The 22252-nt window shown below is 42.6% G+C and overlaps 1 protein-coding gene across 2 annotated transcripts in view; it reads left to right on the top strand.

The window, feature by feature from the left end:
- UNC5D (unc-5 netrin receptor D) overlaps window positions 1–22252 on the top strand; it is a 644095-nt gene that overhangs the window by 491550 nt on the left and 130293 nt on the right. For both annotated transcript variants that reach the window (XM_078379744.1, XM_078379743.1), the window contains exon 7: window positions 6493–6657. In XM_078379744.1, the coding sequence (XP_078235870.1) occupies window positions 6493–6657 (165 nt within the window). The remainder of the gene's footprint in view (window positions 1–6492; window positions 6658–22252) is intronic.

Raw genomic sequence — 22252 nt, 5'->3', positions numbered from 1 at the left:
AATATTTACCTCAGGAGAACACTCTTCAGTTGTTAAACTTATTCAGCTTTCCTAGCAATTCTCCTACCAATTTACCTCAGACCTTTACCTCAGAAAATTGCTTTGCTAGACTTGGTTATCTCCATGTCTCCCTACATTACCCAAATGTTGGCTTCGGAGACTACTGCTTAATTAATTCGGTCTTCTCCCAGCTTTCTACCGATTCTCCTACCATTGACCATAAATTTATACTGCAGAGAATCATGTTAGCTGACATGGCAACTGACCTTTTTAATACAATTCTTAACTCCTTCCTTCATGGATTGCTGCCTTGTAATGGTAATTGGGGCTTGGGTAATTCAGGGAAGCTATGGGCTATGCCATGCAGGGACACCCAAGATGGACAAGTCATAGTAGAGAGTTCTGACTAAACACGATCCACCTGGAGCAGGCATTGGAAAGCCACTCCAGTATCTTTGCCAAGAAAACTCCATGGACAGAAAAAAAGCTAAAAGATAAGATGCTGGAAGATGAGACCCTCAGTTAGAAAGGTGTCCAGCATGCTACTGAGGAAGAGCAGAAGACAAGTACAAGTAGCTCCAGAGCTAATGAAGTGGCTGGGGCACAGCTGAAAGGACACTCAGCTGCGGACGCATCTGGAAATGAAAGGGAAGTCTGATGCTCCAAAGAAAAATACTGCAAAGGAACCTGGAATGTAAGATCTATGAACCTTGGTAAGCTGAATGTGGTCAAACAGGAGATGGCAAGAATAAACATTGACATCCTGGGCGTCAGTGAACTAAAATGGACAGGAATGGGTGAATTCAATTCAGACTATTCGGGTAGTGTGGGCGGCATATAAGTTAAATAAATAAATAAATAAATATCTACTATTCTGGGCAAGAATCACATAGAAGAAATGGAGTAGCCCTCATGGTCAACATAAGAGTGGGAAAAGCTGGACTGGGATGCAATCTCAAAAATGATAGAATGATTTCAATACAAATCCAAGGCAGACCTTTCAACATCACAGTCATCCAGGTTTGGGGAACCAACCACCAATGCTGAAAAGGCTGAAATTAACCAATTCTATGAAGACTTACAACACCATCTAGAAATGACACCAAAGAAACTGAAGTAGGAAAAACCACTGGGCTAGTCAGGTATAATCTAAATCAAATCCCTTATGAATACACAGCGAAAGTGAAGAACAGATTTAAGGAACTCGATTGAGTGGACAGAGTGCCTGAAGAACTATGGATGGAGGCTTGTAATATTGTACAGGAGGCAGCAACAAAAACCATCCCAAAGAAATGGAGATGCAAGAAAGCAAAGTGGCTGTCCAACGAGGACTTACAAATATCCGAGAAGAGAAGGGAAACAAAATGCAAGGGAGATAGGGGAAAGTTACAGAAAATGGAATGCAGACTTCCAAAGAATAGCAAGGAGAGACAAGAGGGCCTTCTTAAATGAACAGTGCAAAGAAATAGAGGTAAATAATAGAAAGGGAAAACCCAGTGATCAGTTCAAGAAAATTGGAGATATTAAAGGAACCTTTTGTGCAAAGATGGACATGATAAAGGACAAAAATGGTAGGGATTTAACATAAGCAGAAGACATCAAGAAAAGGTGGCAAGAATACACAGAAGAATTATACCAGGAAGATTTGGATGCCCCGGACAACCCAGAGAGTGTGGCTGCTGACCTTGAGCCAGACATCCTGGAGAGTGAAGTCAAGTGGGCCTTAGAAAGCCTGGGTAACAACAAGGCCAGCGGAGGTGATGGCATTCCAGTGGAACTATTTAAAATCTTAAAAGATGACGCTGTTAAGGTGCTACACTCAATATGCCAGCAAGTTTGAAAAACTCAGCAGTGGCCAGAGGATTGGAAAAAATCAGTCTACATCCCAATCCCAAAGAAGGGCAGTGCGAAAGAATGCTCCATCTACTATACAATTGCACTCATTTCACATACTAGCAAGGTTATGCTCAAAATCCTACAAGGTAGGCTTCAGCAGTATGTGGACCGAGAACTCCCAGAAGTACAAGCTGAATTTCGAAGGGGCAGAGGAACTAGAGACCAAATTGCTTACATGCGCTGGATTATGAGAAAGGCTGAGAGTTCCAGAAAAACATCTACTTGAGCTTCATGGACTATGCAAAAGTCTTTGACTGTGTGGACCACAACAAAATATGGCAAGTTCTTAAAGAAATGGGAGTGCCTCAGCACCTTATCTATCTCCTGAGAAATCTATATGTGGGACAGGAAGCAACAGTTTGAACTGTATATGGAACTACTGAGTGGTTCAAAATTGGGAAAGGAGTATGACAAGGCTGTATATTGTCTCCCTCCTTATTTAACATATGCAGAATACATCATGCAAAATGCAGGACTGGAGGGATCCCAAGCCAAAATTAAGATTGTTGAAGAAATATCAACAACCTCAGATATGCAGATGATACCACTCTGATGGCAGAAAGTGATAAGGAATTACAGAACCTCTTAATGAGGGTGAAAGAGGAAAGGGTCAAAAAGAGTATGAAGCTCAACATAAAAAAAAAACCAACTATGATCATGGCCACTGGCCCTATCACCTCCTGGCAAATAGAAGGGGAAGATATGGAGGCAGTGATACATTTTACATTTTTGGGCTCCATGATTACTGCAGATGGTGACAGTAGCTACAAAATTAAAAGACACATGCTTCTTGGGAGGAAAGTGATGACAAACCTCGACAGCATCTTAAAAAACAGATACATCACTTTGCCAACAAAATTATGCATAATCAGAGCTATGGTTTTTCCTGTAGTGATGTATGGAAGTGAGAGATGGACCATAAAGAAGGCTGACCCTGATGTTTGGAAAGTGTGAAGGCAAGAGGGGAAGGAGATGACAGAGGATGAGATAGTTGGGCAGTATTATCAAAGCTACCAACATGAATTTGACCCAACTCCGGGAGGCAGTGGAAGACAGGAGGGCCTGGTGTGCTCTGGTCCATGGGGTCAAGAAGAGTCGGACACAACTTAACGACTAAATAACAACATAATTCCTTTCTGAGTTAGAATTTCCAGCCAACAGATCTATTAATCCTGCTCCATCAGATTTGCCTTAGACCTGTTCAGGAGATCCAAAATCTTCACCAGATCTTTGGGCTCTTTTCCTCTATCCCGGTTTCTAAATCTACCAATTAGGTTTTTCTGCAGACCTCTCCTGGCCTGCTTGCTTGCTTGCTTTTTTAAAAAAATCTCTACTGGATTTTTCATATCACACAACACTGTCACCTATTTGTGTGATCTCTCCTGGTTCTTTAAAATCTTCACTAGGTTTGTCAGATCTCACCCATTGCCACCAAATATGTGACCAGCCTAACTAGGCTGATTACCTTTAACCTACCCTCCCATTTCCCTGGGCTTACCTTAAGCCCAAATCATAAGAGCCAAGCAGTTTTTAACTTGAAACATAATGGCTACAAGGCACATTCTTAAGCTTGAAGTTACATGTGTTGTGAGAATGAACTTTCCCTGTCTGAACTGGCTCTCTCTGTTACAAAGTAATTATATTGTACAGCTCCCTGGAAAACCCAAACTCCTGTCCTTAAATACAGTCTAACTCCTCCTCCTCCTCCTCCCTTGTCTTCACTCCTCCTTCTTAGTCCCCTGGCATCTCTTGATTGGCTCTCCTTTCTGATGTCTTCCAGCCAATCACTTTCTTCCTGTTGTCACTTGGTAGAATATTTGAGGGTCACATCACAACTAGGTACTAAGAGATTAAGGTTGCATACTCTGTTCAGGTTTTATCATCCAAAGCACTTTAAAAAGTGTCTGTTCACCTTTATGGATTTTATTTTGGAATTCATTGAATCTGTGGTTCATTCTTTCCCCCTTTCTGTGTGTTTGTGTTCTGAACTCCCTGTTACCCGGTACTCTTGTTTGTTTCTTTTAAACGGCATACTATAGGCACAAGCAACATCAAATGTTGTTGGGCAAGTGATTGCAAAGACCATAAGGCATAAAGAAAGCTATTTTAAACCCATCCTGGATTTCTTATAGGCGTTAATGAGAAGCCTCTAAGGCCAGCCATGATGTTTCTAGTACCTGTCAAAGTTATCAGAGGCTTTAGACTTGACTGGACCTGGAACTTCCGCAGCAACATTTACTTCATTTGAGATGAAAGGCTGGTCACTGTAAGGCCAAACCATGATGTATCACTACAGGCATGACTTTTTAGGCTGAGATGAGTGGTACTGAATCTGCCACTTGAAAACAGGACTGTGAAATTAACATGGGTGGGGGCTGAGCCGGAAAGAATCAGCAAACCAGCTTAGCAAAGGTAAAGGCTGCATGTTTACTTCATTTAAGTCCTGAAAGAATAGGAAACCATAAATTGCTCCACTACATACACAAACACACAAATCTTTCCTTGTTTCCAGATTAGGCTACACATTTATTCCTTCACCAGCTATAAAAATCTGTCCAAATGCAGCCTCTGCAAGTGCCATGAAAACTCCAGGGGAGGTGTTTCATATGGCCCTTACTGAATTTGAAGGCAGATTATAAGCTCAAGAGTTCTAATAATAGACCTTAAGAGTTTAGCCATTTAGGGCTGAACTTGTAACTAAACATGTAACTCTGGAAGTTACAAGAGGTAAAAAACAAGTCACCCTGATCATTCCGGTGAAATACCAATATTGGTATAATATAAACTATAATTTACAGCCAAAATGGCTGGTTTTCTCTGTCTAACATAGATGCAGAGCATCATAGCACTGGAGGTGATAATGCTAGTGGTATATAACAGTTGGCTGTGCAGAAGTTGTCAGCTGTTGAAGCCCAAGTCTTTGCCAGGGACTGAACAGAAAATAATTGTCCAACAGCCAACATTTTTTTCCTGCAATCATTTTTGTTTTTCTTTATCCTCCAGGCAGTCTCCCCCCCCTCTCCTCCCCACCTCCTCCACAATAGCAGCTTTTCTCCTTTTTTAATAGCATGAAAGCCAAAATGAGAAAGCAGCACAGAGATTTGAAGGATGGTATAGGCTTTTAAAAAGTCATGTATGCCTCTCTGATAATAGATTCACTTTGACATGCATATCTTTAAGACTGTTACAAGTCTTAAGTTCAGATCCAAATTTGGTTCACCTTTTTTTGTATGATGTGATTCAGGTTTTCTACAGAAACAACAGATGGAACTTTGCCTATCAAAGTGGTGTTCAGGCAGAAAAATTTATGCCAACATAGAAAAGGGGAGAGCTGGAAGGAGAGTGAAAGTTTTGCCTTGTTCCTGATATTCTAGTCTTCTGAATTCTTGGATATTATCCCATATTTTGTGTAGTTCAGGAACAATTCATATCCATCTGTTGATTTTGCATGAACTATTTAAATGGTGGATGGTAGATAATTTCCTTCACTTCATGTTTAACTAAGAACTTAACATGTTCCCACTTCTAAAATAATTATACCAAGGGAAGTGCAGTTATTTTTTTGGAGTTCATGCCTTCTAAAATTTTTCAGATTCGGTTCTGTGAACAAGTGTCCAAAATGTATATAATTTTAGAATAGTGACTGAAATACTGTGACACACTGTGTGCGCAACAGCGGTGATGTCAGGAGTAGCAGCAGGAAATCACAATTGATTAAAAGCTTTGTTTGGCAATTTTGAGCTATATGCAGCTTTATTGCATTGTATGTGACTCACATGCACCCTGAAATTGCCTTTAAACAGTTGCAGTTTGATTTTAATTGGCAGTGATTTATCACTGCTGATGACATTGTCACTATTGTGCATACGTGTCTGTGCAACAAAAGTTCAGGCAGTCTGTACAAAAATAAAAATGTTGGGAAAAGTGCATAGAAATGTGTAAATAAGTGCAGAAATGTTAAGGATATTACCCACCCTGAAGAGTTTCTAGTATAAAATCCAGCATAGGAGAAGCATGAGAAGGAAGGGTCAGTGGATATGAGGGTGAATGGCAGGGCAGATATAATGTGTTCAGCTGCATATACTTAGACTTAATTCTTTTAGAGAAGTGAGCAGAGTGTGGTCTTCCATATGTTGTTAGACTGCCATTGTCAGAATACACTGTGCTGTGTAGGACTGATGGGAACTGCACTCCGACAGCATCTGCAGAATGTGCTAGAACTGTGGTTCCCAGGCTGGGTCCCCAGATGCTCTTGAACTACAACTTCCAGAAATCCTGGCCAGCACAGCTTGCGGTGAAGTCTTCTGGGAATTTCAGTCCACAAACATCTTTGAACCTGAGGTTGCAAACCACTGTGCTAGAGACTACAAAATTTTTGCTAAAGAAACTGTGGAGCAGTGTGGTTTAATGAGGCTTTTAAGGGTTTATGTTTTTTGAAGATGTTCCATGCCTAAGGGGCAGTGCATGAATCAGAAACCACTGAAGTGCTGAAGGTTGTAGAAGCGGAGGAAAAAGGACCAATGGAGATGATTTTAGTATTGCACATTTATTTACAAGGTGCTCAAACTACTTGTCTGATTTATATTCTTCTTCTAGTGGATGGTGGCTGGGAAGCATGGAGTGAGTGGTCTGTTTGCAGCCCCGAGTGTGAGCACTTGAGGATACGCGAATGCTCTGCTCCACCACCGCGGAACGGCGGAAAATTCTGTGAAGGCCCAAACCAAGAGTCAGAGAACTGTACTGAAGGCCTTTGCATTCAAGGTGAGTCACTGAGACATGAAGCCCTTCCGTTTAATTTTCCAGACATGTACTTTACTTTCCACCCTTAAATGATGACTTATGTGTATGGTTCATTTTAAATAACAGTAAGAGTAGCATGCAGTATAATCCTTCCATGAGAAGCAGACAAATGTGTGTGTGTGTATGCACATGCTTCTGCACGCCCATGTGCATGCTTTTACAGCTTTGAAATCCATTTTGCTGAAGTTTTTTGCTCAGAGCACAAATCCTTTGAAGTCTTTCAGAAGAATTATATGGCTAGAAGGGAAGTTTTAGATTCTTCCTGTGGTGAATAATTTATCAGATATTACCTGGGATGTGCATCATCTGCTCAGAAACAGATGGTGTCAATGGAAGGTCACAGTGCCTGTCCAGTTCAGATAACCAATAAACTGTATAGTTTCCTCTTTAGATTTAGCAACAGAGATGATGCTTAAGACTTTGTTGTTTGGAAGTTCCTATACTGTTCTGTCCCTGCAGTGGCTGTATTGCCTTATGTGAAAGCTGTGAGACAGCATGCCATGGCAGATCCAAAAGGAATTGAGGCCAAAGCTGGAACTGTCCTTGCTCTCCTTCCCTCCCTCCCTCATGCACACCCTTCTCTCTTTGTCCTGTTTTATCCCTCTTCCTTTCCGGTAACAATACGGCTTTATTAAAGCTCTCTGTGGCACCAAAGTATTAAATCTAGTCTTTATTCCTGAAGCCCATTGCCGCATAGAGAATGATTTGGGGGATGTGCCACCACAAGGGAAGGGTTAATCCATCATTCCCATCTGCTTCCCCAACTTCCTAATTCATTAAATAGTATTGTAACAGAATTAACCATGGAAGAAAAATACATTTGTCTATCTGCAAGGGCTTTTGTCTTCATAGAAAGCTCAATTCGCAAGGCTAGGCAGGGGGCACTGCCACACATTTTGGATGTGAATCATCCCCTCACTTGTTTTCCTGAATCATCTCAGTCTAATTCAAGGAGTTTGTGGCTGATGCATCCAGGTCATGGAACAGATGATGGGGCTCAAAGGGCCACATCCAATACATGTTCTTAATGAATGTTTTCTGTGAACTATGGTCTGAATCTGATCTTTCATATTGATGAGAACTACCATTTGAACCTATCAAAAGCTGTATGTCTTTGAAGAAGTGTTCCCATTCTTGTTTTCAAGTATTTGGATGCAGATATTGACCAGAATTATGTGTAAAAATACAATATATGGAAATGACATGGACTGGAAATAAATTCAACTATTTTGGTCTGGGAAACATGTCACATTATGTTTTTGGTTTAGATTCTGAGTGCCATTTGATTGATTGATTGATTGATTGATTGATTGATTGATTGGATTTCTACCCCGCCCATCTAAACCAAAGGTCTGCTCTGGGCGGCTTTTGGCAAAATGTGAACTAAACATTGAACAAATAAATAAATAAGTCTGTGAGTCAAGCAAATTGCTGCCAGAAGAGATAAGTTAAACCCCATACATCCCCAACTTCCCCAGATGAGAACAGCTCTGTGCAAAGTAATAGGCAATTTTGTACAAACCGCCATTCTTGCAGATGTGAGAATTCCATATAGAGCACCAGGAAACTCATTACCAGTGAAAAGAAGAGAGTTGCAGCCCCTATGCTTTTGCGTACCAGGAAAGAAGTGAGAATTTATATCTGTAGACAAGAGTTGCATGGCTTTTCAGAATTTTTTTTAAAAAAATTACAATATAATTCAAACTTTAATGCGAGTAAGGTAATCGCTTTTTTGTACAATTAAAGCATTCTTGTTTTCAGAATTGGTAAATTGAATATAAAAATTAAATATAAAAACTTCACGTTTCCAGTGGCTTCTCTTGGCTTTTCCTCATAACCAGAAAAATATCAGTTAGATACCATGCAAAAATTTGACATGATGTGACGTTCACTAAATACTCATAACATTCTTTATTCTCGTTGATTTAGGCTGTCTCTACACTATGAGACACCTCAGTGAAATATTTCAGAACTACACAAGACTTCTCATATCCTGAATCTTGTCATTGTCAAGATTTCTACACATTGTGTCTGTAACAGCCTGCTTAAATCAAGTATCCTTTTCATTTAAGAAGCAAACTACATACAGAGCAAGAGCAGAATGATTGACTAATGATGAAAAAGAGACAAACAACCCATCTAATGCCTCTGATTTCTAAAATCCATGCAGAAAGGCAGCAGCTAGCATACTTTTGAACAATTTGTGCAAGCTGTACAAGTAACATAGTTTGGTTATAAACTCTGTATTCAACAGCACCAGGTCCTTTTTGTGCACATTCTCAAGATAAGGCAAAAATACTGTAATTCCTTATCCTCACCTAGGAGCATAAGATAAACAAAGATTTGCCTCTCTTTACAAGATGCATGCATGGAATCAGAAATCAACTTACCTCCTTGCAGAAATGTCTGTGTCAGTGTATTTAGAAAAAGTTTTTTAAAAGGTGAATTCCAAAATACATTCAGAAACATTTTACTTAAATGAAATGTAAACTTCTTGGGGGATACAGATTTAATTTTTGCCAGAGAAAAGCTCTCAGTTAATATCTGCATGGTGCCCATTCTCATTTCACAGCCCATAGTAAATTTTGACCTGTGGTTTAAGAAGAATGTGGCAAAGTAGAGCATGTCCAGAAGACACTGGTAAAGATGACAAGTCTGACAACCAAGACTAAATATTGCTGGAACTGGATTCTTTTCTTTAGCCTAGGAAACAGACAAATTTGAATCAGTATGATCACAGTTCCAAGTATTTGATGGATGCAGCAAATTTATTTTTTGCTACTCCTGAGAGTGAGTCTGAACAAATGGGTTCAAACTAGAAGAAAGGGATTTTTGATTGATCATTAGGAAGAACTTCCTGACAGTACAAGCTGTTAAGAGAGTGAAACAGACTGGCTCATAAGGTAGTGGATTCTCTTTCATGGAGGTTTTTAAGCAGAAGCCGATGTAAGCTAGTGCAGCTATGGATTTCCGATATCAGGAGGGGGTTGGACTTGGTGACCTTGGCAACCCATTCTATTCTGCTATTCTCTTGTATACTCTAACTGAACATGCTAGTGCAGCATTCCACACAGAATATCGAGGTTCGCTTAACAAGTTCCTATGGTGAAGAGTTCATTTCATGCACAACAGGACGATCAGGCAGAAAACAGCATGATAGATTCCCAGGCTTGATGGATGTATATGTTCCCATAAAACATCTTACTACCCGTGTTTTAGCAATACAGCACTAAATAAAATTCTTGCTCCTAAGATTTGCTTTTTAAAAGAAAATAATTCACTTTTCAGTGCATGAAGCTATCTGATAGTTGGGTAACAGTGTATGCTGTGTAATTAAGGGCCAAATGGGTGTATATGGCTGTTTGCTTCTTTTGATTAAGGAAAGTTAAGGAAATCATATTGCATGTGTCAACATGCCTTGCTCCACTTGTTTTGTGAGAAAATATGTTAAAATTGGTAGTGAAATAAAAACAAGAGAGTTAAAGTGCCTTAAGGCCTAATGGGTTTATTTCTTTGTGGATTACAATACTTCTCCTTCTCACTATGGGTAAACTGCGCATGTGCGGAGCCTCATCAGAATATTTTAGAGACAACAACCCAAGGCAGGTGTGGCAGGGGCTGCAGCACCTATCCAACTATAGGGGCAACATGATGGAGACAGGCAAAGCTGATGCCTTGGTGGTGGAAGAGCTGAATACGTTCTTCGCCTGCTATGAAGTAAAGAGACCAGACCCTGTAGAACCAGCCCACTGGCCCTCCAGTCTCCAACCACTCATCCTGCACGGACATCAGGTGAAAGCTGCACTGAAGGCCATGAATCCTAATAAAGCCGCAGGTCCAGATGGAGTGCTGGGGAAAGTGCTAACAAGGGTCCTAACAAGGATTTTCAACATCTCCCTGCAAACAGCCAGTGTACCACCATGTTTGAAAGCAGCCATCATCATCCCGATCCCAAAGAAAATGACCATAAATGGCCTGAATGGCTACAGACCCATCGCACTGACGTCTGTAGTGATGAAGTGCTTTGAGAAACTGGTTCTCCATCATACCTTCCATCAAATTTTGACTAACACCAGTTAGCCTACAGAGGAAATAGGTTGACAGGTGATGCCATAGCCATGAACCCCACACATGGCACTGAGACGCCTGGAGACACCTGGGAACTATGTCTGGATGTTTTTCATAGACTACGGCTTGGCTTTCAATACCACTCTGCCAGACATTCTCATTTCCTCCCCTCACTTGTGACTGGATTAGAGACTTCCTGACAGACCACCCACAAACAGTAAGGGCTCGGTCCTTTACATCCTCTTCCCTGAAGCTCAGTATAGGCTCCCCTCAGGGCTTTGTGCTTTGTCCCTACCTGTACTCTCTGTACACACATGACTGCATACCTAACATGATAATAAAGTCTGCAGATGATACCACCATGCTGGACCTTATCACAGGAGGGAATGAAACAGCGTTCAGGAAAGAAATCCAGAAGCTAACTACATGGTGCTTAGAAAACAATCTGCACCTAAACACCAGCAAGACTAAGGAGATGGTGTTGGACTTCCGGAAACAGAGACAGGAACCAGCCCCACTCTATATCAAGGGGGGCAGTGTGGAGAGGGTTTCCTCTTTCAAATGCCTGGGAGTGCACCTCAGCCAGGATCTCACCTGGAAAAGTAACATATTCCAGTGGTCAGGAAGGCCCAACAGAGACTCCATTTCCTAAGAGTATTACGGAAAACTCAGGTGGCACAGCGGCTGATGACATCCTTCTACCGGTCAACAATAGAAAGCATCCTCACATACTGTGTCATGGTATCATACACTGGCTTAACAACTGCGGACAAGAAGGCACTACAGAGGTTGATGAGCTCAGGACAAAAAATCATGGGTTGCCCCATAACCCCACTGGAGGAAATTGCCAGGTCCTGCTGTCTCAACAGAGTGAGTAAAATCCTTAGGGAGGACTCTCACCTGGGTCAGCACTTCTTCATACTTCTACCATCAGGCAAGAGATATGGATGCATAGCCTGCCAGACAAATAGGCTAAAAAATAGCTTCTATCCATAGGCCGTCAGACTTCTAAATGCCACATAACACCATTGGACTTAATATTTAACAGACTCACAGTGCCAGTATAACATGCAATATGTACATAGTGGTGGAATTGTGTGTGTGTGTGTGTGTGTGTGTGTGTGTGTGTATGTGTGTGTGTGTGTGTGTGTGTGTGTGCACGTGCACGTGTGTGTGCGTACGTGCGTGCGCGCATGCGTGTGTGTTTAAATGTGTGCCTACTTCCAGTATTCATGGAGTTAGGGATTTGTTTAGAAGTCTGGAGATGTATTCTGTGTTTGAATGTATTATGTGTTTCTGTGCTTGGATGGTAGGACTGCAAGAGAGGTCTCTTCTATGATCTTAATGCTCGGACAGACTTATAGAGGGAGACACAGTCCTTTAGATAGCTTAGACCCAAGCCATTTAGGGCTTTATAGGTTAAAACCAGCACTTTGGATTGTGCCAGAAATGGATCAGTAGCCAGCCAGTGGAGCTGCTGCAACAAGGGAGTTATGCTGTATGTTCCCTGTAACCAGCACCAATTATCAATCTGGCTGTGGCATTTTGGACCCTCCAAAGTTTCCAAATGCTTTCAAAAAGCAACCCTATGTGGAGCATGCTACACTAATCCAGCCGAGATGTAACTAGGGCATGTATCACCATGGCCAGATCAGACCTCTAAAAAAAAGGTGCAGCTGGTATACTAGTTTTAACTGCAAAGGCACTGCCGGCCACCACTGAAACCTAGGTATCCAGACTCAGAGATGAATCCAGGAGCACCCCTAAGCTGTGCACCTGTGTTTTCAGAGGAAATCTCTCTTCCCTCCAGCCACCTCTTGATTTATTTTGTTTTCATCTTGAGTCCTTGTCTATTGATGTACTATTTGTTTTATATTTCAAATGGTTTATTTTATATGTTGTTAGCCACCCAGAGTAGTCAGTTGACTAAATGGGCAGGGTACAAATTCAATCAATCAATCAATCAATCAATCAATCAATCAATCAATCAATCAATCAATCAATCAATCAATCAATCAATCAATCAATCAATCAATCAATCAAATCCCACCCAACACAGGCTGCAACCCTATATCTTGATGTGCTTTTTGAGTACCTCTGTCTTGTATGGATTGAGTTTTAGTTTATTTGCTCTCACCCAGTCCATTACTGACACCAGGCAGAGATTTAGAACTGAAACAGCATCCTTGGATTTAGATGGAAAAGAGAAATAGAGTTGGGTGTCATCAGCATAATGGTGACACTGAACCTGAAAACTCTGGACAGCCTCTCCCAAGGGTTTCATGTAGATGTTAAACAGCATTGGGGACAAAACAGAAGCCAACAGCCAGGGTTATCGAGCAAGAGTCTCCCAGCACCACCTATTGGGTTCTCCCCTCCAGGAAGGACTTGAGCCACTGTAAAACAGTGCCTTCAGGTGTCATACCAGAGAGATGGCATGAAGGATACCATGGTTGATTTTACTGAAAGCTGCTGAGAGGTCCAGTAGAATCAACAGGGACACACTCCCCTTGTTCAGTTCCCAGTGTAGGTAATCCACCAAGGTGACCAAAGCAGTCTCTGTCCTACAGAGACACCTGAAGCAAGAATGAAATGGATCTAGATAATCCATCTCGTTCAGGAACCCTTGGAGCTGAGAAGCCACAACCTGTTCCAGCACCTGGCCCCAAAATGGGATATTGGAGATGGACTTGGTAATTATTCAGTAGTGTGGGTTCCAAGGAGGGTTCCCCCCCAATATTGGTCTTACTACTGTTTCCTTTAAGCATTGTGGGATCCTATCCTGCTACAAGGAGGCATTCACTACCTCTTCGACCCACTCAGCCAATCTCTCTCTCTGGCAGCAAAGACCCAGGAAGGGCAAGGGTCCAGCAGACAAGTGGTAGAAGAAGATCACAATTACATTTGCATTGTCAAAATGACAACCGCCTTGTGAACACCAGGAATGATATGTCAAAGAGCTAGTTATATCGAGCTAGTTAGGCATCCTTCAGTCTCGAAAGACTATGGTAACGTGCTCTGTATGGAGGACTTGGAACAGCGTCTAGTGTGGCTGAGGAGGCCAATTCGAGAGTGACAATCCCTTCCACACTGAAGACAAATTCAGTCTGTCCCCTGTCCAGCTCCCTGGTTTTGCTGCTTTTGTGACTTCCTCTTTGCCTCGGCCTGCTGGACAAGGTTCTCTTCAAATTGGGAGAGGCCGTGATGCAGTGCCTGCCTCCAGGCTGAACACTCAGATGTCAGGGTTACATAGATACTGTATTATCATTAATGAGGTGATTTTTCAGGAAGTTAGAATTATGTCAAAGAAAAATATTTTTTTGTTACATCTATGCCCCAAACTGTGGTACATATATTTGGTTCTTCATTTGATCATTTTGATACATGCAGGAATCTGTGAATATAACAAACTTCAGTTTTCTCTCTCTGAAATCTTCCTTTGTATTCCTTTTCTCCACTACTGTTACTTTGAGATCTGCATCAGAATGCACAAGAATGTCTATTCTTTTGTTGAGAGATTTCTTTGTGTTGACTGTAGAGAAGCACTGCTGGCAAAGGACAGCATAGATCACACTAGCAGATAAACAAGTAAATGACCCCATGTTGTTGTGGGTGGTGTTGCCTGTAATGGTGCTGCTAGAGTAGATGTGGGGATACAGCTGCTGCCTGGGTTTTTAGCTGCGTCTTGTTCTTCTCTCTGTGTGTGTTCTGTGTTCCCATGTGCTACAATAAGTGCTTAAGATCTCTCTCTCTCTCTCTCTCTCTCTCTCTCTCTCTGTGTGTGTGTGTGTGTGTGTGTGTGTGTGTGTGTAAGCAAGTACAAGCTGGTCCCATATAGCATGCAAAAGGGAATTTCTATCATCCACAAAAAGGGAATTTGTATCATCCACAATGGACAGTAGATAGTACATTTGAGTTGGCTTATTTGAACCTGTAGATGACTACCAATTGTGTTCTGTCGTTTTCCTTCTTCTGTCTATCTTGCAGCACTTGTCCTGACCTGTCAATTCGTTTCTTTTTTTAATGTCCTGAGTGGGTATGTAGTTTAAATCCATTGAGTCTTTTGTCCTATGGATCTGAGTATACAGTATGCAGTTAAATTGGTGGACTTAGCTGTAAACAACAGAATTTGTGGTGTGTCGCAGGTAAAACCTGGAGGCATATCTATAATGGTCAAAACGTTCCTAGATATTCATTGTGTAGCTCTCCAGCACTCCAGAAAATATACCTCTTGACTGCTCTAAACTTATAATAAGAGTAGAATGAAAGTTACTAATGTTATGGTAGAATATTTCAAGTGACACTTTTCCATGAGTCCATATGACGAAGATGCTGTCAGTGTGCCTCATATCTACACTCAAGTATATGTAATATGAGACACAAGAGCCTGTTCTTCCTCATGGCCTATTTTTTTTCTCCCACAAAACCTACACAGATTATACAAGTCTGTGATACATCTCTGGAGGTCTTTTTCCACCACCTTCCAATGAATATTTCAAAAACCATTACACCAATCAATGCGCTAACTCACAAGCACCATCTCTGAAAAACAGTATCCTGAAATACATGAACCTCTTCTCTTCTCAATAGAAAGGAGGGCTCTGCATGGAGTCTTCTTTAAGGTTGGAACAAAAAGTTGAGTACTTCTGCCACTTGGCCAAGCTGATATAACCAATAAGGAAACATTTTACCATACAATCTCAGCTGGATGGAGTGTGATGCCATCTGCAGCTTCAAAAACAATGGCAACATTGTCATCGAAGAAGCAGATAATGGAGGAATGGCTGTTGTCATGCAAAAACTTACAAAATATACAGGAGGCTGAGAGGGAATGATCCAACATTGCATTTTATGTCTACAAAGAACCACAAATGTCTTATTTTATTTTTATTATAGCCACTGAAATAGACATGTCAAAACATGCTTTGGAGACAGTGAAATATATGGTAAAGTGGAGAACAGGGCAGAATGGACTTACAGTATTGGGTGAACAGATGTGGATGCAACACAGATTGGAATAAGCTGACAGCACAGTCAAGTGAATGTTTTATCAGAAGTAGATGTTTTTGAGTCCAAAGTCACTTCCTTCCAGGAAAGCGATATAGGTTTGCAGCCTGATTCAGCCAGTCTTACATTTGATTTTTAAAGCCTATCTGTAGCATATGATCGACCATTCTCATTTTGCAGACTGTAAAGGTCTCTACTCCCCCCATATATTGTTGTTGTTGTTGTTGTTGCTACATTGTCCCCAACCTTTGGTGAAAGTACGAATCGTCTTCCTCTTTTCCAGCTGCCTTCAATCTGTCCTCTCACAATGTACCTAAAGTAGGACAGCCTCAGTTGGACATTTTTGCCTCTAGAGATAGTTCAGCCATTATTTGCTCTAGGACCTGCTTGTTTGTCTTTCTGGCCGTCCAGGGTATCCACAAAACTCTCCTCCAGCATTTGAATCAATGCAAGTAACAGAGGAATCCTCATTGATTTCAATAAACTTCTTCTAGTGCAATTTACTATGCTCAGTAACATAATCTTGACCATTGTGTTATGCTCCCATGAGAGGGTAACCATATAACTGTTCCTTGTGCTCCAACAGGCTCCCCGTCCATGTCCAGTTTCACACTCTTTTGGCTATTTTTTTCTATCCATTCCCAACCTAGTATAAAGGCATCCCTTTTTTAATTAGAGATGGGTGTGAAAGAAACAATGAACTCAAAAAAACCCCCACAAACCAGTCCATGACTACACCCTGCCCTTGCATCAGCTCAGTGTTGTTATTTGGACATCACTGAAGCTCCGAAGTCCCTATGGTTCTTCAGAAAGAGAGAGAGGCCTTGCCGGGGAATTTATGCTTTTTCATGGCAGATGAAGGAGAGAAGAATGCAGCTGAGATCAGCAGAGCTCCTTTATCTTTTTTTTTTCATAATTTGCTGCCCTTTTTCAGATGAGCAAGGAATGTGCATTTTTATGGACCCCAAATTTCCATCTATGTTAGTTCAGCCAGATTGAAATATTAAATCTATCTCTTCCCGCTCTCTCTTTCTTTCTCATATCTGTGTGATATTTTTATTTCTTTATGGGTCACACTGTACGTTTATGTCACAATATTTTAAGGTATTCTTGTTTTTGCTTTCTCAGCTGGTAGGAATTGATGTAATTATGCTGTCTAGGCTGCTTTCTTTACTTCTCTCTCTCCTCACCCTGCCCCATTCTTTTTCCAATATGTGCCTCCCCAGCTCTGATTTCCTCCTGTAGGGAATTGTGTGAGAAACACAGTGCAGAGCTTCAGGTAAGTAATTTCTGAGACTTTGTATTGTTGTTGCCACTGTCATTTTTGAATGCAGTTTCTTATTGCTGTGGTTCCTTTCATCAGGCCAAAATACATATAAGCCAATTCTGTCATCAACAACATTTATTTTACTCCATCTTACTTGTTGAAATCCTGTTTTGGTAAGGCAGGGCCTCCAGTGATCCCATGCAAAGAGTGTCTGGACTTTTATTAACTGCACCAGCAATTGTCAACTGTTCATATCCAATTACTCTACGTGGTGGCAGGCTGTCTAGTCCCAGTCCAGGGCCCGAGGAGGGAATCCCATTGATGCTTCAAGAAACCTGGACAGAGGGAGCCCTGCACCCAAAACAGTCAAACCAAATGGAGGCCCTGCCTGTGAAGGCAATGACAGAAGAAGAGAGTGAACCGAAGAGAAGAAGGAGAAAATGACCATCCCCAGTTGACTGGGGGATATAAAGGAGGCACTGGAGACAGTAGAATGTTGGAGTGGAGGGAGAAGTTTGAGAAGAAGATGCCAGGAACCTCCAACCTAGGGATCCAGATGGATTTGGACCCTGGATCCAATAAGGAGAAAGAAGTAGATGAGAGTGCTTAGGGAGATGCCCAGAGGAACTGAGGGACATCTACCACGCTGAACCTTGAACCCCAGGATGAGAAGGACTACATCTTCAAGGAGGACCCCTGGACAGCGGTTCTGATGCTGGTTAGGGTGCCAAAAGGGGAGGGAGAATACCATCAGAATCCTTGCCCTCCCTCTTGCCCTTACTATTAGAGTAGAGGCAGGCAAGAGTAGCACTGCCTAAGGAGATTGGTTCTGGAGAACCAAGATCAGACTAGCTCCTACATTGGAGGAAGAAATGCCTGAAAGAGTGACAGAGTCATCTCCAGGTGGATTGGGGCAAAGTATCATCTCTGATGTGAGTAGAGCCCTGGACTAGATGGCAGCATGAGCCTTGCTCTCGTTATGGGATTACCATCTTTCACTTCTGTAGGCTTTGAGGTTCGGGCTAAAGTGGTGTATCCCATCAATAGAAATGGACTCTCACCCCCCCCCCCGGTGACATTAACCTGGGGTGGAGAGAAACCGGAAACTGAGTCAGACTAGTCTGTCAACTAGTCCTGATGCAAGCTGAGACATGAACATTATTTGTTTGTACCTGTGACAACCCCAGACCTACTGGGAGATGCCCCACTTGCACTAAGCTGCCACCAACCATTCCCTGTAAGGAGTCACACAGACTAGGAATGGATTTTTAACAAACAAAGGAATAAGGTTTATTTAAATAACACACAGGGAAAATAAAATGATCAAGTGAATAAGATACAGTAACGTGGCTTAGTCTCAATCATACATACCCCAGTTTGGTTCACACAGAACTCCTTTAAATAAAGCACAGACCCTGAACCTATCAGTTCTGGCTACCCATACAGACACCTGAACCTATCAGGTTGGTACTGACTGACACACAGTAGTACCCTGTCTGACACACAGACTCCCACACCAGCTTCTTCTCTCAGCTCTTCCTCCAGCTTCTCCTTCTACTAAGCTTCTCCACACAAGCTCCACATATATATACAGTACAGCCCCTCCTCCTGATGTCCCGCCTTCCACTCCCCATAGGATGGAACTTTCCCTCCAACCCATGACAGACAGGTAACATCAGTGCTGTATGTAACACCTCCCCTCTTTATAAGTTGTTTTGTAGGGGGAAAGCTAAGGTGCTTTTCTCCAAAAAACAACCTGGATCCAAAACATACAAAACCATTTATACAATAACATACAATACCATACTTACTTATACTTACACTAGGATAACCATATCAATTAGGCATTTAAACATTTACCATTTACAATACATTAAGTTACCTTTATTAATACAAACCAAGCTTGTTCAAAAAAAAACAGGTACATTTAACTTTTGGTCAACAAACTATACATAGTCCATGTTTCTTCGCCGTCTTCACTCTTCGGGTCTTCTTGACAATGCGTCAGCAACACAGTTCATCGACCCTCTGACCACCTTCACTTCAAAGTCATAATCTTGCAGGTTTAAAGCCCACCTCATAAGTTTACTATTATGGGTTTTCATTGTCTTTAACCACTGCAGTGGTGAGTGGTCGGTGCACAGAACAAAATGTCTTCCCCAGATGTAAGGTTTGGCCTTCTGAATCGCGTATACTATGGCCAGGCACTCCTTTTCCACGGTTGCCAAATGTCTCTCACCTTTCTGGAGTTTCCTACTCAGGTAGGACACTGGATGCTGGTCACCATTCTCATCCTCCTGGCAAAGAACTGCTCCTACCCCGCTGTTAGACGCATTGGTGTATATGATGAACTCCCGGTCGAAGTCTGGAGCACGCAGCACTGGATAGTTGATGAGGGCCTCCTTCAACCTCTGGAACGCCTCCTCACAGTCGCTGGTCCACGGGATGCGGTCATCAGTCTTCTTCCGCGTCAGATCGGTCAGCGGAGTCGCTATCTCGCTAAACCTCGGGAAGAACTTTCTGTAGTAGCCCACCAACCCAAGAAATGATTTGACTTTTTTCTTGGTGTTGGGTCTAGGCCAATCACGAATTGCTTCTATCTTGGCCTCCAGGGGTTTGATCACTCCTCCCCCTACTATGTGACCCAAGTATTTTATTTCTGGGCTACCCAGCTGCAGTTTGTTCTCTTTGCAGAGCCTAGGCCAAAGCACTTCCTCCCCTGGGTTAAAGTGCCTCTCCCTGCCTTCCTGGTCATCCCAAGCTTTCTTTCTGACCTTTTGAGCTTGCAGGGTCTCTGCTGCTAGCTCTAGGTTTCTCTTTAGGTCATTCCTTAAAGAGTCTATATATGTCACCACATCTTGTGGGTCATCCTGGGTGATCTGCTCCCAATTTTGTTTGATCAAATCAAGGGGCCCTTTCACCCTTCTCCCAAACAAGAGTTCAAATGGACTGAACCCGGTACTGGCTTGTGGCACTGATCGATAAGCAAACAAAAGGGATTGCAGCTTCTGGTCCCAATTGTTTGGATTCTCCGCCAAGTAAGCCCTAATCATGCTCATCAGAGTCCCATTGAACTTCTCCGTTAACCCATTACTTTCAGGGTGATAGGCAGTGGTTTCCTTGTGTTTAATTCCACAGATTTGCCATAACCGTTTCATGAGCTTCGATGTAAACGATGCGCCCAAATCTGTGATTATTTCTGAGGCAAATCCCATCCTGGACATATACCCCACCAAGGCATCTGCCACTGTGTTAGTTTCAATGTTAGTCAAGGGTATGGCTTCAGGGTACCTCGTGGCATGGTCCACAATGGTGAGAATGAACCTGTTCCCCCTCTTTGTGGCCTTGGGCAAAGGTCCCACAATATCCACTCCTATACATTTGAACGGGGTGTCAATCACAGGCAAAGGGCACAACTTCGCTTTGGTCCTGTCACGGTTATTCCCCTGCCTCTGACACACATCACATTGTTTACAGAACTCCTTGATCTGCTTCCCTATTTCAGGCCAGTAAAAATTCTGTGTGATTCTCTGCTGTGTTTTGTTCACCCCTAAGTGCGCAGCAAACATGTCAGAGTGCCCCCTTTGTAAGATCATGGGGCGATACTTTTCAGGTACCACTAGCTGACTTCTGATCCCATCTCCCCCTTTTGAGATATTCATCAGGGTCTCTCTATATAAAATTCCCTTTTTCTCACGAAATCTCGCTGGGGTTTCAGGTGTTAACTGGGTGTCTGTCACCTTTTCAAAACACTTTCGGAGAGTGGCGTCTGCCTTTTGCTCTTGGCCAAATTTGCTGTCTGTGGTTAAGGTTTCTACCACAGCTTCGGAACTACCCTCATCTGCTTCAGCCTCGGGCTCTCCAGTACCCCCCTGAACTGTCCCCGTGGTGGCTTGTGAGCGTGTAATCACTAGCACCCGTTTCACATGTTCAGCCAGGTCATTTCCCACGAGCACGGCTGCTGGCAGAGTCGATGAAATCGCTAGCCGCCACACTCCCCTCCAGCCTTGAAAGCTCACAGTTACCTCAGCTACTGGCAGTGAGATCACCTGCCCCTCAATCCCTGCCACCTTCAGGCTCTCATTTGGGATTATATACTCCCTAGGAATAATGTCTGGATGGCACAGGGTCACCTGGGAACAAGTATCCCTTAGCCCCCTATACTGATGGTCAAGTATTCCTACGTCCACCCCTGCGGTTTCAAACAACTGTGAATCTGTTCTCACTAGTAAGCAGCGCTTGACCTCCACAAGAGGACCATTTTCCTCAGCCTGATCAGCAGATGTAACTGTTCCAGATTGAGTAGCCATGGCAACAGGCTCCCTCAGTGACAAGGAGCTTTGCTCTTTCTGGACACAGAACACAGCTTTTGGCTTGGTTCCACTCAAATCATGAGGCACATTTCCTTTTAGCTGCTTTAATTTCTCACACTCTGAGATTAGATGGCCCTTTCCTTGACAGAAATAACATTTTCTGCTGTATTTTGAGTCTTTCTCATCTTGTTTTGGTTTTCCCTCCAAAATCTGAGGTCTTTGTTTCATGTCTGAGGGCTTCCCTTCACCATGGGCCCCTCCCCCTTGCTGGTTTTTCCCTGGTCCCTGAGAGTACTTGCTGTAGGTTTCCTTGGGTTTACCTACAGATTTCCCCTCAGCACCTAAGGGCTTTCTTATTTGGTAAATAAAATCTGCGATCTCTGCTGCTTCCGTCACAGATTTCGGTTTCCTCTCCCTCACCTGGAACTTCAGTTCCCCATGCAGGACTGAATAAAACTGTTCCAGCGCTATCAGGTCTTTGAGCTGCTGGAAGGTCTCTGTCCCCTCCTGAGACAGCCATTTCTCTAGCAACCTCACCAGTTGGGCCCCCACTTGGGTAAAAGTCTGCTCTGGTTTCTTTGTGAGTGACCTGAATCTTTGCCTCTGCTGTTCAGCATTTATCCCATGTCTGGCAAACACCAGTTTTTTAAACTCCGCGAAGTCTCTCAACAGTTCCACTGGCATCTCTGCATAGACTTCTGCCAGGCTGCCACTGATCAAAGATCGCATAATAGTCATCTTCTCAGTTTCCCTTACTGAGAAGTCCACAAACGCTCTTTCCACGAGGGAAAAGAACACCTCAGGGCAATCTCCCTTGTGGTACACAGGGAATTTCTTCAGGTCAGTTTTAGACAATTGGCCCACCTCAGAATCTCTATTGTTATTATTGTTCTGATTCATC

The sequence above is a fragment of the Pogona vitticeps genome, chromosome 8 (assembly GCF_051106095.1).
Source record: "Pogona vitticeps strain Pit_001003342236 chromosome 8, PviZW2.1, whole genome shotgun sequence".
In the NCBI taxonomy this organism is placed as follows: domain Eukaryota; kingdom Metazoa; phylum Chordata; class Lepidosauria; order Squamata; family Agamidae; genus Pogona; species Pogona vitticeps.
The sequence above is the reverse complement of the archived record's forward strand: the minus strand, read 5'-3'. Positions and strand labels throughout refer to the sequence as shown.